At 48.7% G+C, this 27,398-nt stretch overlaps 1 protein-coding gene across 2 annotated transcripts in view; it reads left to right on the top strand.

The window, feature by feature from the left end:
• Positions 1 to 17,232, top strand: part of SUFU (SUFU negative regulator of hedgehog signaling) — a 93,960-nt gene extending 76,728 nt beyond the window's left edge. For both annotated transcript variants that reach the window (XM_080911179.1, XM_080911178.1), the window contains exons 9-12: positions 2,036 to 2,170; positions 3,941 to 4,079; positions 12,019 to 12,087; positions 14,261 to 17,232. In XM_080911179.1, coding sequence (XP_080767305.1) covers positions 2,036 to 2,170; positions 3,941 to 4,079; positions 12,019 to 12,087; positions 14,261 to 14,350 — 433 coding nt within the window. In that variant the 3' untranslated portion in view covers positions 14,351 to 17,232. The remainder of the gene's footprint in view (positions 1 to 2,035; positions 2,171 to 3,940; positions 4,080 to 12,018; positions 12,088 to 14,260) is intronic.
• Positions 17,233 to 27,398: the final 10,166 nt, after the last annotated feature.

The raw sequence follows: 27,398 nt of genomic DNA, 5'->3' as shown, positions 1-27,398 counted from the left end.
CTGCTGCTGTTTCCTGTGTTCTGCTCTTATTTGGGCCCCAGGGGTACACCCCACCATGTCATCTCTGAACCCATCAGTTAGTGCCTAGATGAAATGTGGAGTTGCCCTCCTTGGCAGGCAGGCAGGGAAGGTGGTCAGAAGTCCATGGTTCACATGGTTTTTGTTTGGCCTTGAATATGTTTTCCTTTTGAAAAGGAAAGAGGTAAATTAAACAGGTTGAGTTTCTTTCCAATCTTGAAATACTGTGGCCCTCTTGGCCAGTGTTTGTCTCCTTCACCGTTCTTGTGAAAGTGCTTGCCAAGGGAAAGGCAGTTCCCCAGGCAGCGTTGGGAGCCACAGGAAGGGCTGCCTTGGTGACCGAGGAGTCATCTGGGGGTGGGTCCTGGGAGGAGCAGGCAGAGCTGAACTGCCCAGCTCCTGGGGTGAGGGGCTGAGTCTCCCTTGCAGTGTGGGCCTCAGGCTCCCCCCCCACCCCCCGGGGGATGGGATCTGCCTGTCAGGTCATCACTGGCTGTAAGTCCCTGTGCTCACCCTCCCTCTGTAAGTTGAGGCCTGCTCCTGGGTGGCTGTTCAGCTCAGACATCTTGAGTAGCTCCTGCCTGCTGCTTGAATGGTTTAAAAACAAAATGAACACTCCGAGCCTGGTGTTTTACTGGACACTTGGATCTTTCTGGGTTTCACAACCCAAACTAGTGTCCCATCTTTTGAAAGGAATCAGTGGATGAACCTCTTTTCCTGCTGAGGTAGATTTGAGAAGTCAGTGAGGATAGCTAAATTTGAAACTTAGAATGACAAGAGCCCCAGTACCCCAGCTGTAGGATGAGCTATTGGTGGGAGTCTTAGCTGGAAGGGACCTGAGGAACAGTGACCGAGGGATCTAATTCAGGGCCTACACACAGACCACACCACATATACAAACTGTTAACATTTCTTCTAGGCTCTGCCCCCAAGTTTCCTATTATACAGTTAGCCTGGTGTGCCTGACTCACTATCAAAGGGGCCGCTTGCCCCCTCCTTACTCTCTTGTTCTCTCTTACTCCTTTACCCTTGTCCCTATCTGTCCCTTCTCTCTCCATTCCCCTCCCCCATGTCTGTGCTCAAGGCATGCCTCTACTCCTCTATAGTCTCTCTCTGCCTTTCTCTGTCTCTGCTACTCCTTCAACTCTCCTTCCCATGCCCTAAATAAACTCTATCCTATACCCATTTTGTGATTGGTATCTCAGGGGGCAGGGTGCCTCAGTTGCGGCTCACAGATGCACTCCCTTCCACCTCAGCATACCATGCCTCTATCAAACATATTCCTGGTTCTTCTTTTTTTATAAAACACAACACACATACCAAATCACATACACACATACCATGCCACTCACACAGACCACCACATACATACCACACCAGTGAAGCTTAGCTGAGTACCACCCAGGCACACACATCTGCCTCCTAAGGGCCCAGCATTCACCTCTCAGCAAAGATCATGCTGTTCCCTGTTGCTGCTTATGTCTGCCTTGCCTGGCCCTGTGCAGGAGTGGGCTCACTTAGAGCCCTGCCAAGGTTAGCCAGCCTGACCCTGAGCTACGGTCCCAAGATACTGTGGAGAGCTAAGAGCTTCAAGGCAGGAAAGAAAGGCTCCTTAGAGCAGTTGTTGATTTCATGGGTAAAACAAATAACTGTGCTGTGTGAACTTTTGTGTGCTGTTGACCAAAGATGTGGGCTCTAGCACCTGAGTGACTTCAGATCAAATGCCAGCACCACCTCTTCATTGGACTTGCAGCCTGGGCATTCAGCTTGGCCAGTGGGACCCCCTCGGTCCCAGTGTGCCCACCTCATGGGGCATCAGGGGGAGTAGCCAGCCACTGAGAAGTAAGTGGCACCATGCTGGCCCTTGGCGAGTGCCCAGTGAAGGTGACCCATACTGTAGTTAATAGGCACCATAGTTGCTGACCAGGAACTCAGCCAGGAAATCTCATTTGCTCCTCCCCACTGTCCCCATGTGCTTGTCCTCCCCACGGTCCCCATCCATGTGCTTGCTTCCTAGGAGCCGCAAGGACAGCTTGGGCAGTGACAGCTCCACGGCCGTTATCCCCCACGAGCTGATCCGCACACGGCAGCTCGAGAGCGTGCATCTGAAATTTAACCAGGAGTCGGGAGCCCTCATCCCTCTCTGCCTAAGGTGAGCTGGAACCGTCCATTCCACATCTCCACCTCAGCCCTGCAGTGCCCTGAAGGCCTCAGAACCTCCACATCAATCTCCCAACACAACTCATAAAAGCTTTGGGCTAGCCATTTTAACCAGACAGGTTATCTGTGAGCATTTGATACCTAAACAGTGTCCAGTGGGAATGGAAGACAACCAGTCAGGCAGCTCTGGGCCTGTGTGGGAAACTGGGGACTCTGTGCCCCATCTAAGCCTCTGGACAGTGCAGGTAGTTGAGAAGTCTTCATACAGAACAGCAAGGCCAGATGGCCCAAAGTTCATTCCTAGAAAGAGATTGTTCTGTATCTCTTAAGCTAGAGCTGTGCAGCCCCAATCACATAACAGCCCCCTGCCTTGGTCTGTCATCTGGGGTTGTTTGTTTGTTTATTGAGAGAGGGTCTTACTTTGTAGCCCAGGCTGGCCTTGAACTCAGAGAGAGCTTCTGCTTCTGTGTGCTTAGATTGAAGGTGTGCACCCTACACCTAGCTTTCTTAACATCTGGTTCTCTGAGAAGTTTCTAAGTCAGACACCATGGGGACTAGATGTTGAGAATTCTCATTTGTCTAGGAAGTGTCCTTCAGCTGTGCCCCTTTGGGGAGATTCAGTGACCAAGAGAGTCTAGGATGGCCTTGCCATCCCGTAAGCTGGGTCACAGGTCAGGAGTGACAGGTTAGGCTCTGCATTGTTCTGCTTGATGCTTTCCCATGCAAGTCACTTGATTCTTAACAAAAGCCAGTGACCAACCCCACAGGCTCCTTGAGGGACTGGAAGCCCAGCTGTGTCTCTTCTGCTGCTGTGAGAGTCAGAGCCCGCCCTGTGGACAGAACGCAACTCTATTCAGAACTCTGAACTAGGCTGGATCTCTTGCAGCTGCCCTCTTCCAAAAACTTTTGAGTTCCAGCCTCACTTTGCAAGCTGAGGAAGCAACAAGAATTCCTCTAAACTTGAGGGGACAGTGACTGGGAAGAAGTAATTGCATGGTTTGAACCCTGCCCATGGATCCAAGAGCCAGGAGAAGTAAGGGAGGAGTCAAGAGTTTAGCCATCCTTAGCCAATTGCCTTGAGCAGCAGGGCAAAGGTAGCAAGTGGTCTGGGTGAGCAGGGCCTCCAGGGCCAGCACAGACTCCAGCTGTTTTGGGCACAGATTCGGACTTTCAGTCTGGGGAAGGCTCATCTGAAGCAGGCTGAGAACACAAGAGCCTTTTCTCTCCCGCTTTGCTCGGCATCCCTGCCTGTCAGTTGCCAGACTGGAGACTAGCTGGTGTAACTTCTTGCAGTGACTCTGCTTGGCTTGAGATTTTGTTTGTTTCTTTCTTTTTGTGTTTTTAAAGATTTGCTATTGCCTCTAAGATAACTGCTTAAATGTTACCAGAGAGCTCAGAACAAAAGGAAGGTTGTTCAGGGCACCAAAGTATCCTACTGGGAGACAGGAGTCCTCGTGCAGTTAACTTCCCTCTCTGGGCTCTTTGTTCTCACCTTCCCTGAGGCTCTTTGAGCTCTGATCTAGCACGTCCTCTAGCTGGGAGCTGAAGGAAGGACGCCTTTGGTGAATTGGTAGTGGTGGCCTTTAACTATTGTGCTACAATGAACATGTTTGGTTAAAGTCCCCATTAGAACAGTTGTGCCATCAGGAGGGCACCAGCCAGGCACTCCATCTCAGGGAACATCACTCTGGAGCCCCAGCACCTTGGCTAGGGACTGTGTTGCAGGCCCAGATCCCCACTGTCTCCCTGTTCCCATCCCCAGGGGCAGACTCCTGCATGGCCGGCACTTCACCTACAAGAGTATCACAGGTGACATGGCCATCACGTTTGTGTCCACGGGAGTGGAAGGCGCCTTTGCCACTGAGGAGCATCCCTATGCAGCTCACGGACCCTGGTTACAAGTGAGAAGCAGCCTTTCTTCCTCCTCTTTCTCCTTCCACTCCTCCCTTGCTGCCTGCCCTCCCTCCTGGGATAGCTCCCTATGGCACCCATGCTGAGCTGGGAGCTGCCTCTTGGATACAGAGGTGTGGGTGGGGCTGTCCTCACAGTTGCAGGGCACTTCCTGGCCATTGGTGGACCGCCCGGCCAGAGACAGTGGGAACCCAGGTGTAAGAAGTAGAGAACTCCACATACTCTGGGAAATCAAGATTAAGAATGGAGGGTGGGACAGGGTGGCCCTCTCCAGTGTAAGGAAACCTCACCAGAATGTATAGGAAGTAAACTCTGTGACTAGAGTGGGCAGGTCCTAGTTGCCAGAGCTTCCCACTAACTAGTCAGTTGTTCCCTTTGCTCCTGATGGAAACCACTGAACAGAACCTGACGGCTTGTCCAGAGCATCCTGTTCTTTCATTCTCCTGCTTGGAGCAAGGATCACAGCTGATGTCAAGCACCGTACTTGGGGCTAAGGGTTCTTAGCCTCTTTCCAGTGCCTGCAGTGCCCAAGTCTTTTAGGGGGTCACAGCCATATTCATGTTTGTTTGTTTTGTCTATGTTTTAGAGTAGGGGAAAAGAAACATACCTACCTTTCACAGAAGTATCAGGAAATGGAATCAAGGCTAGATATGTTGATACACAACTTTAATTCCAGCACTTGGGAGAGAGACAGGGAATCAATATGAATTTGAGGCCAGCCTGCTCTACGTAAAGAGTTCCAGGCCAGCTAGGACTACAAAGTGAGATCCTGTCTTTAAAAAAAAGAGGGGGGGGGAGAGAAAAGAAAGGAAAGAAAACCAGGGGACTGGGGAAAGGGAATCTGACCTTCATCCAAAAGGTAACCAAGCTTTGTCTGTGGTGTGTAAGAGAAAGCAAGTGGGAATTACAGTAAAAAGGCAAAGAATTACAATGGCTTTGTGGGTAGCCCAGTCTGGGGTCTGCACCAGTCTTAATATGGGTATGATTTTATCTGCACATGTCTACTTGCAGCTAAGCCTTCCTCCCTCAGAGCAACCTCCCTGCCCCCCACCAAAGTCCTAACCTTTAATTAAAACAAACAACAAACAAAGGATACCAGCCACTCTTCTCAGACTAAGCCCAGAGGTAGAAATGGAAGCTAGTGCTTTAGGGATATTGTGTTCCATAAATTATCTTGCCTTTTTCCACTGTTGTTATTACATTGTTTCATAACAAAATTACTTTGAACCATAAAGTTATAAATACATTTTAAAAGTCCCACTTGGTAACGTTAGATTTCGTCTGCTTGGTGTTGGTAGTTACTGTAGCAAAAGCTCTGAAGTGTAACATTTGAAATGAGCCCAGCACGTGGAAAAGGCCTCCCACACCCCACCCCCACCCTAGCCTTGTCCTAGTCTGCCATCCTGCTCTGACCACGGGAGGACACAGGACTCTTCTTGTTGTCAGAACTAGTATGGAGGTGGGAGATGGGGACCCCACAGGAGACCCCAGCCACAGAGAGTCCACAGATCATTACTCCAATATGAGACGTCATGCTAGCAGTCTTAGCAAAGTGCTATCGGCTGTGTACATTAGCAGTTCAAGCACATTTTAAGGAGGAAATTAGGGACTGGGGTCTTCCTAGATTAAAGAAGAGTCTCTGCCTTTTGTTCTGTCATCCTCCTAAGAATGGCTTTCGGCCTGAGGGCTGGGAAGGTCTGTAATTCTGGTTTTCAGCTGCTCAGGAGCCTGGGCCCCCAGAAAACTCAGCAGATGTACGGCAGCCCTCAGTTTTCTGGAAGGAAGCTGCCTGCACCCTACCCAATGCTGAAGTTTCTAATCTTCTGGCTGCTGGTGTTCCCACTCTTGGCACTACCGCTCCACTGTCCCTACCCCTCCCCACCTCGCCACAGACAGAGCCTCAATGAGTTGGGGCCTTCAACACTCCCAGCACTTGGGTCCCCTCCCGTGGGCTGTTGCCTGGGGAACCAGGGAGCGGTGGGAATGAGTTGCTGGCCTCGGCATGTTTCAATCAAGTTGCTGTGCTAGGAGCTGCTTAATCAAAGGCCTGTTATGGGCTCATTATTGTGGTCCACCACGGGCCACCCCTCAGGAAAACCCTGGGAAGGCTGGCTCAGGTCCCGCCCTCCAGGCACACACCCTTGATCACCAAGGGGTTTCTCAGGATCTTTGCAAGGAGCCCTGGGAAACTCTCCATCTGACCTGCCCCAGTCATCCGGGTTCTCAGCAGTGAAGGCAACACCCACATCAGCCTTCCTTCCCTCCTGAGAGCATCAGTATTTTCTGCTTCTGACCGCTTGCCTGACGTTTCCTTCAGGACCTTGCCTCTGTGGTTACAGGCAGTTCCCAGGCTTGTGGGAACTAGGTTTGTAATGACTTCTGGGCCTCCAGGTTGCTTCTGAAGGGCCAGCAGTCTCCCCAGGAGTCTGTCAAGCTACTGAAAACCTGGGGGTCCACTCAAAGTCACAGATGAAGGCCCCACTATGCCAAGAAGGGACCCGGGCCTGTTTGGAGGGAGAGCTCAACACCCAGGCCCTGTGCCTGCTCTTTGCAGGCTTCGGCCACTCCCAGGGTCTGCAGTGCCTCCTTGAGCCTCTGTGCCTAGGCCTATTGCAGGCAGAAGAGCAGGAGGCAACTGAGTGCCACAGGCATAGGGTTCAGTGACATAGCCCTCTGTCCTTTGGCTGCTTGAACTGTCCCTCGAAGTCACATCTGGAGTGGAAAGGCCAAGGAGACAGTCTTGCATCAGCCTTCAGCACCCTTCAAAGAGCTGACTCCCAGCCTGGCACCTTGCTCTGGCTGCCAGCCCAGGGAAAGTCATCTACCCTCCCTGTGCTGGGAAAGGGGGCCTGAGGACTTCAGGACCAAGGTGCTAAAGAAGAGGGCAGGTGTGAACTCACACTGGGGGTGATGCAGAGGCAGGAAGCACCTCAGGCCCATACTCTTCCTGGAGTAGACATGGTGTCATCCATCCTGCTTCATGTCACCCTTAACGTCATAGAGTCCGTGAAGCTTTGGGAGAAGTTCTCCAGACCCTGGAACAGGCCAGTGTCCTTTCTTACCCCTGGCACCCCTTCACTGGGGGCTGTGGCATGCTTCTCCCTTGGCCTGTTGACTTTGAGTTGTCAGTCTTCTGAGCAGAGCCCTGCCCAGAGCTGAGTTAGTTCCAACATCAGCTCTTAGCCAGAGCAATCTGAAGGAGAGACACTTCAGTCCCAGAGGTCACAGAAAGGCCATATGACCAAACATGAGATTATTTTTTTTAGGCCCTGCAATGCTTTCTCAGCTGTGTGGTGTCTGATAGCTCACCCAGGTGGCGCCCTTAGTCCCAGCCACTCCCTAGCAGCCCAATGGGAGGTCCTGGCTTGGGAGAAGACACCTCACAGCTGTTCCCAGTGGGAAACCTCTGCTAACTCTATTAGTCCAGGGCAGGCTCCCCAGATTCCTAAAGCCAAGGCCCTTGTTCTTCTGTCCCATGCACACCTTTGGATGATGTATGGAAGCCAACCTGGGAGTCCCCAGCCGGGCCCCTGGCACTCCCTTTCTGGTGCCTACCATTTCTCCTCCTGGTGGGCCTGGAGGTCTCCTTTGAAATATTGCCTTGGGCTGTGTCAATTAAGTCCAGTGCCTATTAAGTTTTAGAGCAAACTAATTCCCTGCTCTGTGGACAGAGCAGGAGTCTGAGCCTGCCTCTGGCCACCAAAGCCAACTTCTCACCACCCACCCAGAACAGGAAATGAGTGTGTGCCCCCAGCGCTCCAGAGCACATGCCTCTGTCCCCCCAACCTCCTCCAGCATGGGAGTGTCTGCAGGCTGTTTTCTGTTGTCTGCCTGAGTGTGGGGAAGGAGGAGAGCTGACAGGAGCCCTTGCTGGTCTCTACCTCACTGCCATCGTGGGTGCCAGAGTTGCTCCTTGGCAGGCTTTGCCCCTGTAAAGAGCACATTTCCTTCCTGGAGAAGAGGAAAGGGAGGGAGAGAAAGCCAAGCTTGCTGGGAAGCAGAACAACGTGTCAACACAAGGAGCAAACAAGGCCCAAGACAAAGTGTGGATTGTCATCGTACCGAGGGAAGGAATGGCACTGTCAGCCACTTAGAAATCCGTTGACCGCAGGTCTTGGAATGAGTGTCAGATTTGCAGCAGTCCAGCCTCTGCCTGCAGCGCAGCCGGGCCTGCCCAGGGCAGGCACCGACAAAAGATCATTTTTCAGGTTCCTTTCTGGAACTTGCTGGAACCTGGAGAATTGAGAGGTTGTTGACAATCCTTTCTCACCACCAATGAGCCAGGTTGTCTGACTACGTGGCACAGGTCCTGTGATACGAGCCCACTGAAGTGAGCCCTGAGCCATAGCTCCAAACCCTGTCTCCAGTTCACTGTGCCTTCACAATCAGCCACAGTGGCAGAGCTGCAGACGCAGCTGTGGTCTAGACTGTTCACAGTCCCCTTCTCCTCTGGGCCTCTTCCTAGCACTTCCTCCCACTATGATCTCTTGGGGTGCCTTGTGAAAATACAGGTGCTTTGCATTGCCTTGGGTAGACTGTTGTAGGGAGTGTGGAGCCCAGTGTCTGTGTTTTCCAGATCCCTGCAGGGGCACGTGTTACTCAGATTGGTCCAGGGGCCCTTCCTCTCTCATTAGAGGGTCTCCTCGGACTATTTGGACATAAACCTCAGGGCTTCGTCCCCGTTCCTCATGCAAACACAGTAGAGTGCAGCCATCACTGTGATGGTTTGTTGTTGCTGCTGATCTTTCTAGACTAGAGGAACTGTTAAAATGAGGTGTGGTACTGCAGGCCTTAATCCGAGTAGTGCTTTGGAAGCAGAGGCTGGAGGATCTCTGTGAGTTTAACGCAAGCCTGGCTTACAAAACAAGTTCCAGGACAACCAGGACTAAAGAGAGACTTCCTCAAAACAAAGTATGGGCTCTGGCCAGGAAGATGGCTTGGTGGTGCATAGCAAGTCTTCCTGTCCAGTTAGCCAGTATACTCTTCTGTTTGCTTGTTATTAGCAGCTGTGTGTGATACTCAGGTTCTGGTCCTGTTGAAATGAGAAGGTACACTCCTGGCTGGGTTGAGAGTGCTGTTCTTGCGGGTTGTTGGTCAAAGCTACCATTACCTTCCCCATCAGAAACAGGTGAGCCTTGAGTATACACATCTTTAGAGTTGGCACACCTTCCCCAAACAGGAAAAGAGCATGCTCCATCACCCCCAGGCAGTGGTTCCTGTTCTGAAGTCAGGAAGACTGTCTTGTCCTTCTTTGCACCCAGTCATCTGTACATTGAGAGCTAGAGTCACCTCCCTTGCCAGCCCATAACAGGACTCCAGGAAGAGATACAGGTTAACACTCGACACAGGTTCCTGCATATGAGGCAGGACCTTACTGTTAGGATCCTCAATGTTCCTATTATCATGACTGAGGCTGGCTACTCTAAGCGGACAGTATGCTTTAGGAGCTCCAAGCCCTAGACCTGCACAGGCTTTTCCCACAGTGGCATCACAAGGGCCAGTCTGTTCCCAGTGAGGGCTCCCAGGAGCTGCTCCATCATAGCTGTCTATCTCCAGTATCCTGTTGATAAGATCTGGTAACATTCTCAGCTCCAGCTCTGAAATATACAAAGAACAGGGCCTGTTTGTTCAGTCCAAGCTTCTAAGGTTTAACTCCCAAAGGAAATTAAATCAGGTGCCTGGAGCTATGACAGTCTGTCGTGTTTCTTTGCAAAGAATGTCACCCTTAATGTTATGTGGATCTCCTGTATAATTTTCCCCCTTAATTCTTTTAAAACAATGTGGCTTCCAGCAGAAACCAGCAAATCTCAAAAGTGAAAATAAAGACACAGCTGGGATTTGTCCCTGACTTGGGGTCTTTTCACCCCCTCCCCCAACTGAGTACAAAATGAAGTCCACACACAGAGGGTGCCACACTTGGTGGCAGCTCTGCTGAAAGTCTCCATAACTCACCAGTTCCAGACCTTTGACAGAGGGACTGGCTTAGGACTGAACTGTTGGTGGCCTTACCTTTCTTGTTGTTCAGAAACACCCTTGGGAGTCTCCTTGGGTGGCCACTGTTCTTAGAACCCTCCCCCACCCAGTCCTACCCCAGCCCACCAGTTCCAGACCTGTTTGCCATTCAAGTAGGGAGCCCCTCCCTCCAGATGATTTCAGGGTTAAAAATGAACCCAGACTGGAGTCACTGTAACATAGCTGGGCTTGAGGTATGCTGTGTTTATGCTAGCATTTTCAGAAATGGCGACAAACCCCGGAAATGCCAAAAATATAAATGTGACTTTATATTACTCAAGCGGACTGGTGATAACCAGTGGAGAAACTCAGCTTGGAGGAGGAGGCCCATGGGATAAGAGAAGGGCTCAGGCTCCAGGAAGGAAGGCCAGGTGTGACTGGATATGGCTGAGGACCAGAAAGTGCCAGATAGACTGGAAAGAGCCAGCCAACCCCTCTGGGGATCTCGAGAAGAAGAAATGAATACCTTAGGTGGACACTGTTTCTTTCCCTCTCTCTCTCTCTCTCTCTTCTTCCCTCCCTCCCTTCCTCTCCTTTACCTCTGGTCAGTGCTGTTTGCTCCTGTTTGTAGAAGGCAGGTCCTGTTCCTCTAGGGAGCTGCTAGTTGACTGGGAGCCAGGCTTGCGAACCTTAGGAGATGATATAAGTCCGTGTCCTCCACCTCAGTGTCTACAGCATCAAGTTTCATGCCAAGACAGGACAGGAATACGGTCTTGCTTTGGCCCCACAGGGCAGGTGCCATAACATCTTTGTGCCTCAGTTTCTCCATCTGGATGGAGACCGAAAGAGATAAGGTGTGAGTATTCGGCATGGTGTCTGCTATTGGTTTCTTTGTGTCCCTCCATCTTGCAGGTCCCTTTGCCCCTCCTTGCTCTGTTTCCTTCCCTTGCTGCCTCACTTATCTCATGGAAACTTCTGCCCTTACAGTGGAACAATTCCCAAGGGAAATGTAATAGGTATTTCCTCAAATTTTTGATTCACTACCTTCTGAAAGGGAGGGATTCCCTTAGAGGAACCTTTCGCTTTCATTTGCGCCCTCTATGTACGGTACAGGGTCCACCAGAGAAGTGGAGAGGCCCCGTGGACAAGGGCAGGGAGGATGGAGGAGCATGAGAAAGCTTGTTTAGGGCATAAGGGTCACAGTTACTCCAGCCAAGTGGTGGGGCTCATTGGCTTGGGCACCAAAGCTCATGGGTAACAGGCAGAATGGGACGGTGGGAGACACCCAGAGGAGAGTAGCTCAGAAGTCTAGAAGTGCATAGCTGCTGCGGGCCTGCTGGGATACCCTGACAGATGATGCTGTGGTTGCAACAGGAACTGGAGAGTCCACCTGCCTCTGTGAAAATGAGGCTTCTCCGCTCCGAGTGATAGAGATGGGATCCATGACTTGTGCTTCACCACTGGAGTTCATCTAAATCCCAGACAGGGCTTGTACTCCAAAGTCAAACAGATTTCTTTTGCCCTGCATGGTTGGGAAAGGGAGTGGGAACATGTGAGCTTGATCAGGCAAAGAAAGATGTTGGCAAGAGCTCTCCCATGGCCTTCGGCTTTCCTGTCCTTCTCTGTTGCCCTGCAACACACAGGAGGCCAAACAGCCCAAAGAAGTGGGTTTCCACCCACCTTCCAGCTCCCTTCTGAGGCCAGCACTGCCCACCTTCCAGATGCCATTCCTTTCTCCACTGCCTCTGCCCCACCTCTGCCCCTCTAGCCAGTATTCCAAGCAGGTGGTGGTGGGAGGCGCTGAGAGTACAGTCCTTTTTGAAAGCCTCAAGTACTTCCCTCTGTCCCCAGAACTAATCAGTGGGTCATCCCTCCCCTTGCTTTGCAGTTGGAAAAAAAAGACTGTTTTAGTTTTTTTGTTTTTGTTTTTGTTTTTTTTTTTTTTAATAAAAGCCTGCCTTTTGCTTTCTTTCTCAGATTCTGTTGACAGAAGAGTTTGTAGAGAAAATGTTGGAGGACTTAGAAGATCTAACTTCTCCAGAGGAAGTGAGCCTATTTTATTTCTTGCTGATAGAGGGCTTCTGGGCTTAAGAACATAAACCTGCGTGCGTGTGCGTGTGTGTGTGTGTACGTGTGTGTGCGTGTGTGTGTATGTGTGTGTGTGTGTGTGTGTGTTTGTGTGCGTGCACGCGTGTGTGCACTCACCCATCTGTGGAGTGTTTTTTTGAAGTACAGAGATAATCTGGAGGGGAGCCCTGCGAATGTTAAATGACTTTATTTTTCTTGTGTTTCATGAAGCACCCTGCCCTGCCCCCACCCTTGTGAGGACACTGACTCGCCAGCTCTTGAGAACCGAATTGAAGAAGTAGCCGGGCCTTCGGGCTAGAGTTCTCCCCAGCCCCTGCTGTTCCCTGGCAGGTTCTGAACAGAAAGCCCATGCTTGCTGCCAGAGAACATTCCACTAGGGAGTTCTAGTGGGCAGGAGGGGACTCCTGTTCTTGCCTAGGGCCACCCAAGAGCCACACTCCCTTCCTTCCCCAGCTCTAGCTTGCCTCTCTGGCCTCTTCCTGGCTAGCCCAGAGCCCGAGGAGAGGAGCTGGCCGGCCAGGTGGGGTTATTTTTCCCCTTGGCTCCTTCTCTGGAGTACAGGAATGGAGTCCATAATCCCTTTTGTTTTTCTTCCTTGTTCCTGGCCTCCTCATTTGCAGGGACTTACCTCATCTTGGAAAGTCCCTTTTCCTCCTGCTGCCTCCTATAACCAGCACCCAGGCAGCAGGCAGGCAGGTCTTCCTGCCCAGTGATCCATGGGGTAGAGGGATGAATAGCAAGCTTCCCAGACCTGAAGGGCCTTTTGGCCCTCCTTTGCCTTGACTGTGGCAGAGATGGCCCCTTCCCTTCCATCGCCCTAAAGTGCTTGAGCAAAGTACCTCACGTCCCGGATAGATAGAAACTCCTCAGAGCTGGTCACCCCAATAGAGCCATGCCTTCCCTGCCCCCACCCCCAGGGGTCCAGCTTGATCAATTCATGCATTTGCATAGTCCAAAGCTATCAAGTACCCACTCTGTGCCAGCCAGTCACCCCTACAAGTCACAGCCTCAGAGGCCTAGCTCCCTGATTCAGTCAGGCCAAAGCCAGCTGCCCAGAAGTGCTTCCGGAGAGGTCTTGTCACACTGCAGTGGCGCTATGCCAAGCTGCTGCTTTAAGCTTGGGTGTTGAGTGGGCGGGAGGAGGACAGTCCAGGCAGGAGAGACAGGAGCCAAGGGGAGCTTAGGAAAGTAGGTCACAAAAAATGACTTCTTCTGCCTCTTTCCTGTCCAGAGGCTATCCCCACACCCTGCCCCAGTCTCCACTTTGTCCTGGGTCTACAGTCCCCCCAAGAGAGAAAAGGCAGAGGGAGCCAGCCAGGACGTGTCAGTTTGTCCACCTCCAGCCCAGCTTCAGGCAGGCCGGAACATGATTCTCTCCTCCTGTGCCTGGCTCTGACTTAAAGCCTAGCCCAGAGACAGTGGGGGTTAGAGCTACACTAGTCCAAGCCAAGGAGAAACTATTGAGCACCAGCTATGTGCTGGGCTCTATACAAGGTTCTAGAACCCAGGTGAGGGAGAGAAAGAAAATTACAAGACTGTTACTGATTTTGGAAGACCTTGGCTCTGATCTGGGATCACACTGAACAAAGAACCCTGGGAAGCAGGGTGACAGGCAGTGCGTAGAGAGGACATTTCCTTCTGAGAGTGCACACAGACCACCTCATCCTGCACTTCTCCCAGCAGGGTCACATTGGGGCTGAGCAGCTCCTTCCTTGTGGACCCTTTGACAGAGCTTTGGAGGACAGATTCTAGACTCGGAGTCCATGACAATGACAGACCTTTTCTGTAATATCTACTCCCTGCGGTCCCCTATCCTCCAACCTCAGGGCCCCAGGGAACAGATTCCTTACATAATTTTGGCTCGAGGCAGAACCATGGAAAAGAGCAGGAGAGAGTCTACACAGAGCCAAAGCCTGTCTTCTGCAGCCTGCCGAGTTACTGGCTGTGCAAGAAAAATGGAGTGCTTGGACCAGCTGCACGCACACACTCACGCGCACCCTGAGTCTAGCCTTTGAAAAGTCTCCAGTAGCCTGTCTTGTCCCTAGCAGCCAAGGGACAGGGTGTGGGCTGGCCTGCAGCCTCTCATGGACTCTTAGAAGGCAGCTAACCACTCTGCTTGCTTTCTTCACAGTTTAAACTTCCCAAAGAGTACAGCTGGCCTGAAAAGAAGCTCAAAGTGTCCATCCTGCCCGACGTGGTGTTCGACAGTCCACTGCACTAGCCTGGGCTAGGCCCTGCAAGGGCCAAGAGGAGCCCAGCTGCTCCTAGTGACTCCCAGTGAGACCGCTTGTAAAAGAGACACTCATGAATAAAAGGGCAAGTGTGAGGACGACTGAAAAGCCCACACCCATCACAGGCCCCACCCACCTCAGGCTCAGGGGCCTCACTCCTAGCAACCAGGCCCATGTGACCAGCCCCTGTCCTACATGCCAATGAGCGAGTGAGGGTGTACCTGCAAACCCTCCCCACCTGCCCGCTGCTGCCATGGGTTTCACTGATGTGCTCCTAGGGTAAGACACCTTCCTTGCCATACAGCCTGGTGTGCAGAACACAGGAGGACTCGCTGCCTGGTCAACCCCAGCAAGCTTCTCCTCAGTCAGGCTGTTCCACCCTGCCGAATGCTTGTTTTTTTTTTTTTTTTTTTTTTTTTTTCCTCAGTATGCTGTGGAAACCGGATGGTATTTTTATTGGTCTAGAAGCCGTGTATATAGTGATCTTTAAACAGGACTTATTCCTAGATGAACTTTATTGTTCTCTTAGACAAGGGTATGGGGGCTCTTCCCCCCCCCCATCCCACAAACCCTCTTCCTGAAAAGGTGCTTGGTGTTGCCTGTCAGCACTGGACCCTGGAGGAGGCTGGGGACAACTGACATACTCCATGCACCCCCGGGTACAGATTTGCTGTGGCCAGGAAGGGGTGCCACTGCCTTCCAAGTGAAGTAGGCTTCTGCAAGACTCTGGGAACTTTAGGGACTCAGGACATGGTGGCCCTAGCTATGTCTTCCAGTCCTTTTTACCCAATTACTCAACCAGGCCTCCCAAGGAGAGGGTAAAGCCCACTGCCTCCCCATCCTTCTGCTCAGGGCCTCTGGCGCTTTGATTCTCCCTGTCCCTTGGAATCCCTGCCCCCTGGGCTGTCTAGCCAATGAGAAACTGAAAACCAACCTCTCCACCGATATTTCATTTTGCTGACACTACTCCCAGTGGCCCTTCATCTTTTCCACATCCATTCTGTACCCATCTTCAATCCCTGTCTCTTCCTGCAGCCTGGCCCTCTTGTGGGTACCATGCTCTCACCTCCAGGACTGCAGATCTATCTGCCTGCCTTCCAGGGACACTGGAAGCTGTGTAGGAGAGATTCTTCCACTTCTGACCTTTCCAGCATTCTTGCCTGCCTCTAAGTTGGATGGTCTTTGTTCATTCTTTAAGTTCAAATGTCTCCAAAGGAAGGGTTTGTTGTCTGTCAGGGACCTTGCAAGAGCTCCTCTGCTCTGTCTGCCTCCACCACCTACAAAGGGTGCCTCCAGGGGCCTCGAGAACCCTGGCTGGGGTCTCAAAGAAGCAGAAATTGGCCTTTGAAGAAATGGCTTCTTCTGGCCTCATCTGCATATCCTAGGACTAAGCTTAACCAGCACTTGGAGGCAGACCCATCAGGAGCGTCTGAGAGAGGCTGGCTGCAGACCCCAACCAACCATGATGGAAGCCTGTCAGGAACCGACACTATACTGCCCTGTGACTTTTCCACAAGGACATTTCCAACCCTACCTTTAAAGCTCTTGTCTTCTGAAAGTTTACGGGCCAAGAGATGCTATCAGCGTTGCCTCTGTTCCTTGCCATCACCAGTGTTGTAATAATTCCCCCCTCCCTAATTCTCTGCGGAGACCTGCCTCAGGGCCCCTTCTGCATCCTACCCTATCTCCGTTTGTCTGGCTTTGGGAAGAAAATGCATGCTATGAGCATCACGTAGAGTTATGTTAGTACGTGAGACAGACTCCTGGTAAACAACTTGCCCTTGATCTGCAAGTTCTTCACAGACTGGTAGTTGCCACCACCTGCTTGGGTGGCTCCATTCATGGGGGACAGGGAATGGCAGGTAAGCTCCAGATATCCACAGGCCCTGAGGTCTCTCCTGCCCCGCCCTGTCAGGAACCTCAGGAATGTCTAAAATCCTGCTGGGACCAGACCTCCATCATTCCTGTAGTATAGTGGCTCTAGGAAAATGGCTAATCAGCCTGGTCTGACCAGGCTGCCTTTCCCTCTGGTTTTTTCCAGAGGAATCTTAGGGAAAGAGGGAAAAAGAGACCCTAACATCGGATTGAACAAGACTGGTCTTACTGAGACATATGGGTGATGGGTGCTCTCTCTAGAAGGACCCCTCTTTTCCCTCCCTGCATCAGCTCTTTTGGGTTGTTAACTTGTCTTAGGGAGAGGGGTTCAGGAGTCTTCCTCCCTGACTCTACAGACTTCCTCAGCCTTTCCACATTCTTCAACCTTCCAAGTCCACAGGACCAGAAATTCTGAAAGGAAGGAACTTTGACTTCCTATACTAAAGCTTCCCCGGGCCTGTGTGGGCTGCAGAGGGTGTTAGTACCGGCTGCCGTGCTGGGGAAGCATGTTCCTCCTTTTCCAAGTATGACACTCCAGCGGGGCCTGTAGAAGCTTTGGTGAGTCTAAAAGCGCTAGGACATGTACACTCTAGACCCTGGGTCCTTGGAACGAGTTTTGAGATTGATAACAGGGAGAAAACCTGAAGCTTGGTGCCCCTATGGGGCCGATCAGAAAACTCCCTGAACTGTATTTTTTTAACCTGGTCTTCCCTCTCTGGCTTCCATGATCTTGGTGCCAGATGAGGTGTCTGGGTCCCTGTTACAAGTCAGGAGCCCTGTCGGAAGACCCACTTCTTTTGTACAAAGATCTGAATGCTGCAATGAACAGACTTTTGTACATTTTTATATCAGTTTTTAATGTCAGTGGCGACTCAGTTCCTGGGGCTACAGCTGGCTCAGGATTTTTGTAAGAAATTTTGAGTGACTCACTTAGATTTTGTTCCTACTTGTCCCTCTTCCTCTGTGTAATCTAAGTGCATTAAACATATCTGCAGAAGCGTCTGGGTTGTGTTCTTCTTTCTGACATGCTAGGGTGTGTGTGTGTGTGTGTGTGTGTGTGTGTGTTTTCCTGGCATGTGCATGACACAGGGGATGGAACTTTTGACCTTGCCACATGCTAAGCAAATGCTCTGAGTTCTATCCCTAACCCTTATTTGTTTCTTTCTGGATGCCTAAAGTAGTAGAGGAACAAGATGATCAGTACCCTGGCTACTTCAGAGAAGTAAAATGAGCCTGAGAGGCAATGCTGTAAGCCCAGGGGTGCAAACACACACACTCTCACAGAGAGAGAGACCTCCTTTAAAGGTCAAGGGGATGGAGGAACTGGAACATAGTCTCGGGTAATAGGTAGGTGGCACCTTCTCTGCTATTTTATTGCTTCATTCCTCTTTAGGTTTCTGCTGCTGCTGCTCTCTGTTTGAGAAATGGACTCATATTGCCCACATTGGCCTCAAAATCATCATCTTCCTGCCTCAGCCTCCCAAGTGCCGGAATTACAAGTGTGGTGCAAGCATGCCTCTAGCTGCTTACCCCTCCTTTGCCTGATCTGATCTTTGGTTCTAAAGGGGCCCCAAAGTGCCCAAAGCCTTTCTCACCTCCAGTTTTGCAGGCTCTGTTCTCCCTTACAGCTAGCTATTTTCTACCAGGCATCTAAACTGAGCTCTTCTGCAAGGGCCTGGGGCTGTATTCAAGTCTGGAAAATCTCAGAACCAGACAATACAGGCCGGCTCACACTTCCAGAAACACCGGAGCTAGGTAAAGAGGCAAGGTGGTATAGCACCTGCCCTGGGCTGCCCAGTGGCCTCTGCCGTCTCAGAGCCCTCATGGCAATAGAATCCTATGCTGGGGGCAGGGAGGGATGAGAGGGACAGCCTAGGTGTGGCAGAACTGCCATCCACACAGGATTCCTGGAACCCTTGAAACCACCTGGGATCGTCCACATTCTTTCCGTTCCTGCCAGGCCTAGTTTTCTGTCCAAGCTCGTGGCAGGGCCTTTCTCCTGATCTTTGAGATGGGCTGGTAGCACTCAGGCCTAGTGACAGGCCCTGGGATTTCAGTTCCCATATGGAGGCTCTTAAGCCCCTTTTCTCATTTCCTATGACTCCTAGTTGTCTGGAGGACTTCCTAAGAAGTTAGTGTCCATCTTCCCCCATGACATCTTTCTGAATTCTGAAAATGGCTAGACTCTGAGCAATGGAGTAGGTCCTTCTAGACCCTTGATTCCTGCAGAACCCAGAATAGGAGAACAAGAGGGAGGGTCCAAAAGCTAGATTGACAGGTCCAGAGTATCCCAAGCCATGCCTTAACTCACCCTTCTTACCTAACCCATCAGGAAAACACAGGAGTGAGTGAAGATCTTTCCCCAAAGAGCACAGAAAGGGAGGTCCTGAACCTGTGTCTTTGGGAGACAGTGCCAGGCCAAGGTTGTCTAGGAAGACAAGAGCTTTTTAGAGACCTGGTCTCTAGAGCAGAAACCCCATTTTTAATGCCTTCAAGAGCGAGATCTGCTGCGTGCTCTTTTAACATTTTCTCTAGGAAGACCTCAGTTTTACTGTAGGCATCTATTCTGGCTCTTCTGGGTTCTTAAGTGGGGGCCTCTGCTCCAGCATGGGGGTGGGGGTGAGGGGGAGAGCCCAAGAGATTTGCCAAACTGGCCCAACCACAAGGGAATGCAAGCTGGAAGTTACTGCCCAGCCTGCCAGGCTTTGAGGCAGCTCCAGGCGCTGAGAGGGAGGAGGGAGTGGGAGGTGAGGTAGGGTGTGATTTGCTGAGCAGAAGGAAGCAATGGGATCCCAGCCTGCAGTGGCAGGTCAGGATGTGGTCTGGGAGGGGCAGCCCTTGGGGTAGGGGCACAGTGAACCTGAGCCAGCCCTCTGCTGACTCAGGAGATCTGGGAGAGGCTGGTGAGATGTTTGTGCTCAGTAAATGCTCTTGCTGCCCAGCCCAATGACCTGAGTTCGAACACCGCAAACGTCCATGGCAGATGGAGAACTGACACCCCCAAGTAATCCTCTAACTGCTGCATCGGCAATGCCAGGCCAGGCTAGCCTCAGACACACAGAGATCCAACTACCTTGGCTTCCTGAGTCCTAAGAGTAAATGCACTACCATGTCCAGCACACACACAAATATTTAAATTGTTTTTTGTTGTTGTTGGGTTTTTTTTTTTTTGTTTTGTTTTTTAATGTTTGGGAGAGTTAATGGGAAAGGCTAGTGGGAAGGTTTGCTAGCTGATATCCCTAGAATGAGTGTAGCTGAGCAAAGTGGGGTTGAGGGGGTTGAGGAAATCCCTTGTTTTTGTGGTTTGCCCACCCCAATCACATCCACCCCCAATCTTGTGAGAGGTCTTAGGGCATGGAGCACAAGAGCTAGGTGGCAGTCTGTAAAGGCAATGTATATTGTTGAGACTTTGCAGCAACATTGTGTGAGCAGTAAGAACTGCAGAGCAGGCTGAGTGGGTTGGATGGCTCAATGGGTAAGAACAACTGCCGGAAAAGCGTGAGGGCCAAGCCCCCAGCACCCGTATGAGAACCAGCCAAGTATGCCTATAACCAGGGTGTCTGGGGAGAAGGGAGTAGATCCTGGGAACTCACTAGCCAGCCAACCTCACCAGAATAGTGAACTTCAAGCTCAGTGAGAGACCCTCTCTCAAAAAATAAGATGGCACTGAGTGTGGTGGCAAATGCCTTTAATTCTAGCACTTGGGAGTCAGAGGCAGGCAGATTTGAGGTCAGCCTGGTCTATATAGTGAGTTCCAGGCTAGCCACCAGAGCCTACATAGTGAGATCCTCTTTAAGATTTATTTACATGCCCCCTGCCCCATCTTCTGTACTCTGGGAACAGCCTTGGCCCTTCATCCCTGAAAATGTATGCCTGCTCCAAGTTTGTCTCTACCCACTCCTTGACCAGGAGTACCTCTCAGCTGCTGAGTCCTCCGCTGTATGAAGTTGGACTGACCACAGATGCCAACATATGAGGGCCTCAGCTGCTTGTCAGCCCCGCAGCCTCTGACCTCACTTAGCCCTAACTGCAGCTTCCAAACTAGTGCCATTTCAAGCGACACCCCATGGGTGTTGGGAACTGAACCCAGGGCCTCCACAAGAGTAACAGGTGTTCTTACTTGCTGGGTCATCTCTCCAGCCCAATAATGTTTTTTAAAGGTCAGCTATACAGGCTGGACACTATGCCACATGCCACCACTGGGGAGGTGAAGATGAGAGGACCAGGAGTTTGAGGCCAGCCCGGGCTACACAAGGCCCATGTCTCAAGCAAGCATAGAAGCAAACGAGGAATGTGCATGTTTGTGGAGATACATGACAGAAGAGATAAAAGGAGAGGGCAGTGGGGGTGCATTTTAAATAGGTCAGGGAAAGCCTGAGGCATGGCTGATATTTGAATAAGGGGTCTCTGGGACATGAAGTAAGCTATAGAAACATCTGGGAAGAACAGGTCAGGCAGAAGAGCAGCTGGAAAGACTAGACAATGACACAGGGAAGCCAGTGGCTAGAACTGAATGGGCTGTGTGGCCAGTGGCACAGAGATGAGGTCGCATGGGTCTTCTAGGCAGACAATAACCCTTGCTGATGACAATCATCGCAGTTCATTTTTTGGAGAGACAAGGTCTAGCCAGTGTAACCTGGCTTCATCTGGACTCAGAAGCCACTTGGCTCAGTTTCCCTTTGCTAGGATCACAGGTGGGTGCCACTTTGCCTGGTTTGTTTTATTTTTGAGAACCACTCTGTCCTGGTTAACATTGTCTGTCAGCTTGACAGGATCTGGATTTGCATGGAAAATAAACCTCTGGGCTCCCCGGGGAGGGGTTTTCTAGATTAGATTAGCCTCTAGGCCTGATAGTCAGGGATTACCAAAATGAGACTGAGAAGGGCAAACCCCACCTAACTGTAGGCAGCTCCATTCCACGGGCTACTGTAACTTTAATGTTTTCAAACCTTATTTGCAATGATGGTTCTTAAACGCTTTAACCTCCCTTTCAAAGGATATGGGGGTGGGGTAGGCCTGTTTAGAAAGGCTCCTTGGAGCAACTCCCTTCCGTGTTGTCTGGAAATCGGCAGTCCAGTTCACAGGTCAGCAGCAGCTCGGTCCACTTGCAAACACTTGGCAGATATACCAGCAGTTCAGTTCTGTAGAGTTGGGTTAACAGCAGAGGTGATAAGACCAAGCAGAGACAGCCAGGCCTCAGCCTCTGCTCGAGAGTCAGCAGGAGGGACCAAGAAGAAGGCCAGAAGTTTGTGTCTGTGCCTCTCTCAGGGAAGTGAAGATCAGCGAAGACATGAGATCCCCCCCCAACCAAGCTTCACACAGCTAGCTCTATAAGCAAGTCTAACTCAGTCTCCATCACTGTCTGCTGAGTCCTGTTTATACCCTCCGGACATCTGTCTCTGCTGACATCACTGCCAATCAGCCTGAATCTGTAGAAGTAGCAAGAGGCCACAGTACACCACCAGAAGTTTGTTGGTGGTTTCTCTCTATGGAGTCCCAACAAATGCAGCTCAAGTACACAATGTAAGATGGACCAATACATATGTGTTGTTAGCAAAGAATCTATCACATGTCCTTTCACATGCTTTAGCAGAACACCCCTTTCACCTGTGTCTGCTTCAGGTAAATGTTTCTTCCCGAGTTTGCCCCAGCAAAACACCATCCAACCAACTTTCCAAAGAACCCTTAAGTTTCTACTTGAGACCACTGTCCCTAGACTGAAAGGATTGTATTGGCCTCCCTCTGGTCCCTGACTGTGGGTGCAGTGTGACAGCTGCTTCCTCATGGTCATGCTACCATGACTTCTTCACTACAGTGAACTGTGCTAAACTTGAGCTTTTCTACCTGGTCTCTTTGTTCCTAGAATAATGATTCTGAGACATTTATGAATAAATACCTAAGCCATGAGCTTTCACTTGTTCCCCGACTAACCTGATGCCTATATAACCCATTTATTTGAGTTTATGTCTGCCACATGCTTAGTTACCTCTCCTTAGTTTCATTTGTCTATCTCTGAGTTTAGGGTGAAATCTCCCATTCTTGACTCCTTCCCAGAAATTCTATCTCTTTCTGCCTGATGTCTCACCTCCTAATCCTACCTCAGCCCATTGGCCATCAGATTTTTATCTACATGCCCCCTGAAGTGCAAGATCCGTGCTGAGGCAAGGCACATGGAGGACACAAGATGTCTGGAGGGTATAAATAGGATTTGACGGGCAGTGACGGAGGCAGAGCTAGGCTTGCTTACAGAGCTTGTGGGTCTCCTGTCTTTGATGACCTTTGCTTCCCTGAGAAAGGCACAGCTTAGAACTTCTGGTGTTCCTCTGGTCCTTTCTGCTGACTTGAGCAGAGGCTGAGGCCTGACTGTCTCTGTTTGGTCCTATCACCTCTGTTGTTAACTCAGCTCTACCGCTGCCTGCTGACCTGTGAACCAAACTGCTGATTTCCAGACAGCACAGAAGGAAGTTGCTCCAAGGAACCTTTCTAAACAGGTCCACTTCCCCTGAGTCCTTTCTTTCCCACTACGTCTGATGGGTGGTGGGCTACAAGGGAGGTTAAAGCATTTAGAAACCATCGTTAAAATAGGATTTGAAGAAAAAATTAAACGTATGCCCCTCTTTTTAGTTCAATAAAAGGCTCTTTCTCTAACATCAATAAATTATGTACAATAAAAACAATTATGAAAAGTTAACGAGTAAAATTACGCTCACAATATCCAGTCCATTTGTATTTGGCAGCCTTGGAGAAAGTAATCTGCTATCTATTTTATCTTGGTGAGTTCAAAGTTCTGTACCTAAATCATTTTCTTTCATAACTTGTATTTATAAACCTAAGAGTATCTTTGAAGACTTTAAAGCACTTTCTTAAACCCTAAACAATGTAGACTTAATTGTGAGACTGTAACTATCTAGTCTTCAACCCCATCAGAGACCTGAGAAGGATAAATTTTACTTCAGTAAATAGAAAGTACAAAGTAAGCAGCTTCCAAAACTATAGAAATGACAGAAGTAACTGGCTGCCTGTGATTTCTGAGTCGTTAGAACATCATCTTTAGCCTTCTGACCCAAAACATTTGACAGACTCAACTGTGTAGCAGGAATTGTGAAGGACTTGCCTACCCTGTCCTTGCAAAGCTCAGCAGTTGGCTTCCCTGCATCTTGTTTGTTTTGTTTGGTCTGTAAACGGTCACCAGCAGTTGAGGCAAGGACAGATTTTTGTTCAATGGCTACCTTGTCACATTCGAAGCAAACTCCATAAGGAGGTTCTTCAGTGTTCATCTTCTTTGAATTCGTGTGGGAGGTACTGCCAGGAGCAGACATGTCTCACTGTCAAAAAAGATCCTTTATAATGAAACGTCCTTAAATGTTATATTCTATAGATCTCTGAGGTTCTGAAGACCACCTCTTTATTTACTGTACATCTGAATTGTTTGTTTCTAGCTATCTACTATCTGCTTGACATTGAAAATATCTATAGGAAGCTAAATGAAGCTTGTTTCTGTAATTAACTAAACTAGCATCTAACATGACCATACATTTGATTGACTATTCACTTGCATTTCTTAGTTATCCTGAACAGTTTATAATAGCAGCTTTCAAAAGGACTACAACTTACATTTTTATTTATTTAATTAATTTGTTTGTTTGTTTAAGTACATTGTAGCTGTCTTCAGACACACTAGAAGAGGGCATCAGATCTCGTTACAGATGGTTGTGAATCACTATATGGTTGCTGGGATTTGAACTCAGGAACTCTGGAAGAGCAGTCAGTGCTCTTAACCACTGAGCCATCTCTCTAGCCCAACATTGCATTTTAAAGAATCACAAATAAATAATACCTTAAACAAGAGTTGTAACATATATACATAGTATGTTGTAACAAAATGTAACAAATTTGTATCAATATACAAAGTCCATACCAATGTAAAAATATTTAGCTTGTTGATGTTCTTTGGTCTAGTAGAGTTAATAATCTACCCTTTTATCCTATTATTCCTATATCCCCCTTTTTTTCTTTTCATCCTCTCACCCTCTTTCCCCTTAATAGTACATAGGAGAGAAAGAAGGACAAAGAAAAGGAAAAGAAAGAAAAAGAATACAATGAATCTAACATCTCTGACTTTGTTTCCTTCCTGACCAAGACCATTAACAACTTGTAACTAACCCCCTTTTAATACTGACACATCTATCATCCAACCAACAACCAAACCCCATCTACTCCACCTCTTGGGCATGTGGCATCATTCTTTTAAAATTGCTTCCTGAACTGGAGAAATGGCTCAGCGGTTAAGAGCGCTGACTATTCTTCCAGAGATCCTGAGTTCAAATCTTAGCAACCACATGGTAGCTTACACCATTGTAATGAGATATGATGCCCTCTTCTGGTGTGTCTGACAGCTACAGTGTACTCATATACATAAAATAAATAAACCTTTAAAAATTGTTTTCCGCTGTCTGGGAGCAGTATTTCCTTTTGGAGGCCCAAAGAAATTTGGGCTATTGGCCAGTTTTAAGAAACATAGCTGTGGCATTTATTGTTCAGTCTCTGAGTGTAAGGCTCAAATGAAGTCCTGGCTGAAACAATCTAGCTAGCCATTTTGAAATTATCCCAGGTATAGATTTTCAAGGAAACAGCATTGAGGCAGTCTGAGGTAGGATCAAGCAGGATGCTGGAATAAATGTGTCTCAGCATCTCAGCATCCTCAAAGTGAATCTTGTCAGAGCTGCTTTAACCTCATTGGTGTCTGTTTGTTTTTCTCTGTGAACATGTAAACATTCATAATATACATTTCTGCATTAACATATGCATCGAACGTGTGGTATGCATGGTTCAGCTAAAGAAAAGTCTCTGCTCTCTGTCTGAACATGTAATTAATGCATTTTTAAGAGTTTGGACTGTATCACCAAACTGTATTATAGATCCATGCCATTTGAAAGAATGGCATATGTCCTGAGGATTCTGTGGCCAACAAGATTTATGGGCTACCCTTAGCTGAAGTCTTGTCTAGAGACATTTTTAGGTCTCAGACAGCCTCAGAGCTGTTCCCATGTAGAGGGATCAGCAATATATGTTACCTGCCTTCTTGTTCTTCTTGATTTCTTTCCTGGAGCCAATATCTTCAGGGGGTCTCCCCTGGTCAATCTAATTTTTATTAATTTTGATGGAATTCTTAGTTTTTCTTTTCCTGCTAAAACAAAGACAAAACCTCTTCCCTAAAAGAACACATTTCCTGCCTTCGGTTCTGAAGTTGTCACATGTTCATGCTGATCGAATTTAGTATTCCTTTCTAAAATCTAGCACCTTTCAGTATCTGTGCTGTCTCTCTCAAAGCATTGTAAAAATGTAAAGTCAATAAAGCATTATTTAAACTATTTTTGGAAGATTCCATATCCCCCTTCTGTTCTATGAGCATTTCCTTTAAAGTCCTATTAGATCTCTCTACAATTGCTTGTCCTATAGGATTGTGAGATGTGCTAATAACATGCTTTATGCCATAATGTCTAAAATATTGTTGTGTTCTTTCTAATGGATACACGTATCAAAGCATCATTAGCTCTAACCTGAAAGACATCTCTGAGACAGCCATCATCTCTAAAAACTGTGCAATCTTAGAATCATCCTTTTCGGAATTCAAGGCAAAAGCCCCTTGGAATTCTGGATATGAATCAATAGTATGCTGTATCAACATGTGTACATATTTAAAAATTTCAAACTCTACATAATGAAACACACATAAGCTATCGTATGACATTGCTCTAAGGTAGTATCACTAAGCAGAGTCTGGATTCTTAACTCAATATATTGCATATCTATGGGTTGCCATTCTAGTTGCTCAAGCCTTTGTGCATTTTTCTCATTGGTACTACCTTGTTCGCTGCTGCTGCAGGTTCCAGACTGGATTCTTCTGAAGATGCTTTATTCTGATTTAAAGACTCCTCTAACGTCTGTTCTATGGCTTGTAACCTAGAAGTCTGTCTTTCAGTCCTCTCTGTATCTAAGCCTGTTTTATTCTGATCTCTCCTAAAGAGAATATGTAAAATTGTAATCATTACTAAATGTATAATTAGTTTTATGCTGACAGTCAAAACTCTATGGGGTCCTAATGCCTTCTTCTATGGTGTTTTCTTTTTTTTTTTTAACATGGAAAATATTTTCTTTTTAATCTCACTAACTCTCTACCTTTGTTTAGCGACTATACTTTAGTTTTTAGTTCTTCTTTCTTTTTCCATTGGAGACTTTATTTTTCTATCTCTGTCATTTCCATGGAGACTTTATTTTTTATATTTACACTCAGTATTCCTATGAGTGTCTGTGTTCAGTTTCTTTCTTTCTTTTTAGTGTCTATTCACCTTTTTAAACATTTCTATTTTTCTTTCTCTTTAGAGACTTAAATATTTTCAAACTAAATATTTGTATCACTTTAATTGTTTTCAAATTTATACATTACTAGTTAAGAAGTCTGGGAAAATATTCTTTCTGCCCTCTGTGTCTGCAGGCTCCTCAGGACAGCATGTGTTTATGGCACTAGCTGTGTCCCCCTTGGCTTGGTCTCTCAGGCTGCCCTTGCTTATTTTGGGGCTGAAGCCACTGTTTGCCCTGGTGAGAGCTGAGCCTCATACCCCTGGGCACTGGCATGGAGCTGCCCTACCAATCTCAGCTCTGGGAATCTGCTCACCTGCGGGTTAGATACTGGGGCTCCAGTGCTCACAGGCCTCTGCTTGCTCTCCTAAAGGGATTTAGCCCCCTCCCAGCTAGGAAATTGCTCCTAGAGGTTTTTGTTTGCACCTTCCACCTGGGACTTTTCTAAGACCTGAATCTTTTGTTCTAAGCTTGGGCTTCCAGCTTTGGATTAGGTGCCTAACATGATGGACACCTGGTGGGCGCCATTTGTAACAGAGAACTTTTCTACCCAGCCTCTTTGTTCCCGGAATAAAGACCCTGAGACTTACTTATGAATAAATGCTTAGGCTGTAGGCTTTGGCTTTGTCCTACCAGCTTGTTACTTATATAACCTGTTTATTCATGTCTGCCATGTGGTTGGTTACCTCGCCTCTGTTTCATTTGTCCATTTCCTCTGAATCTGGTATGAAATCTCCCGCTCTTGACTTTTTCCCAGAATTCCTGCCTCTTTGTGCCTGGTGTACCACCTTCAAATCCTACCTC

The sequence above is a fragment of the Micromys minutus genome (genome assembly GCF_963924665.1).
Source record: "Micromys minutus genome assembly, chromosome: 2".
Classification (NCBI taxonomy): Eukaryota; Metazoa; Chordata; class Mammalia; order Rodentia; family Muridae; genus Micromys; species Micromys minutus.
The sequence above is the reverse complement of the archived record's forward strand: the minus strand, read 5'-3'. Positions and strand labels throughout refer to the sequence as shown.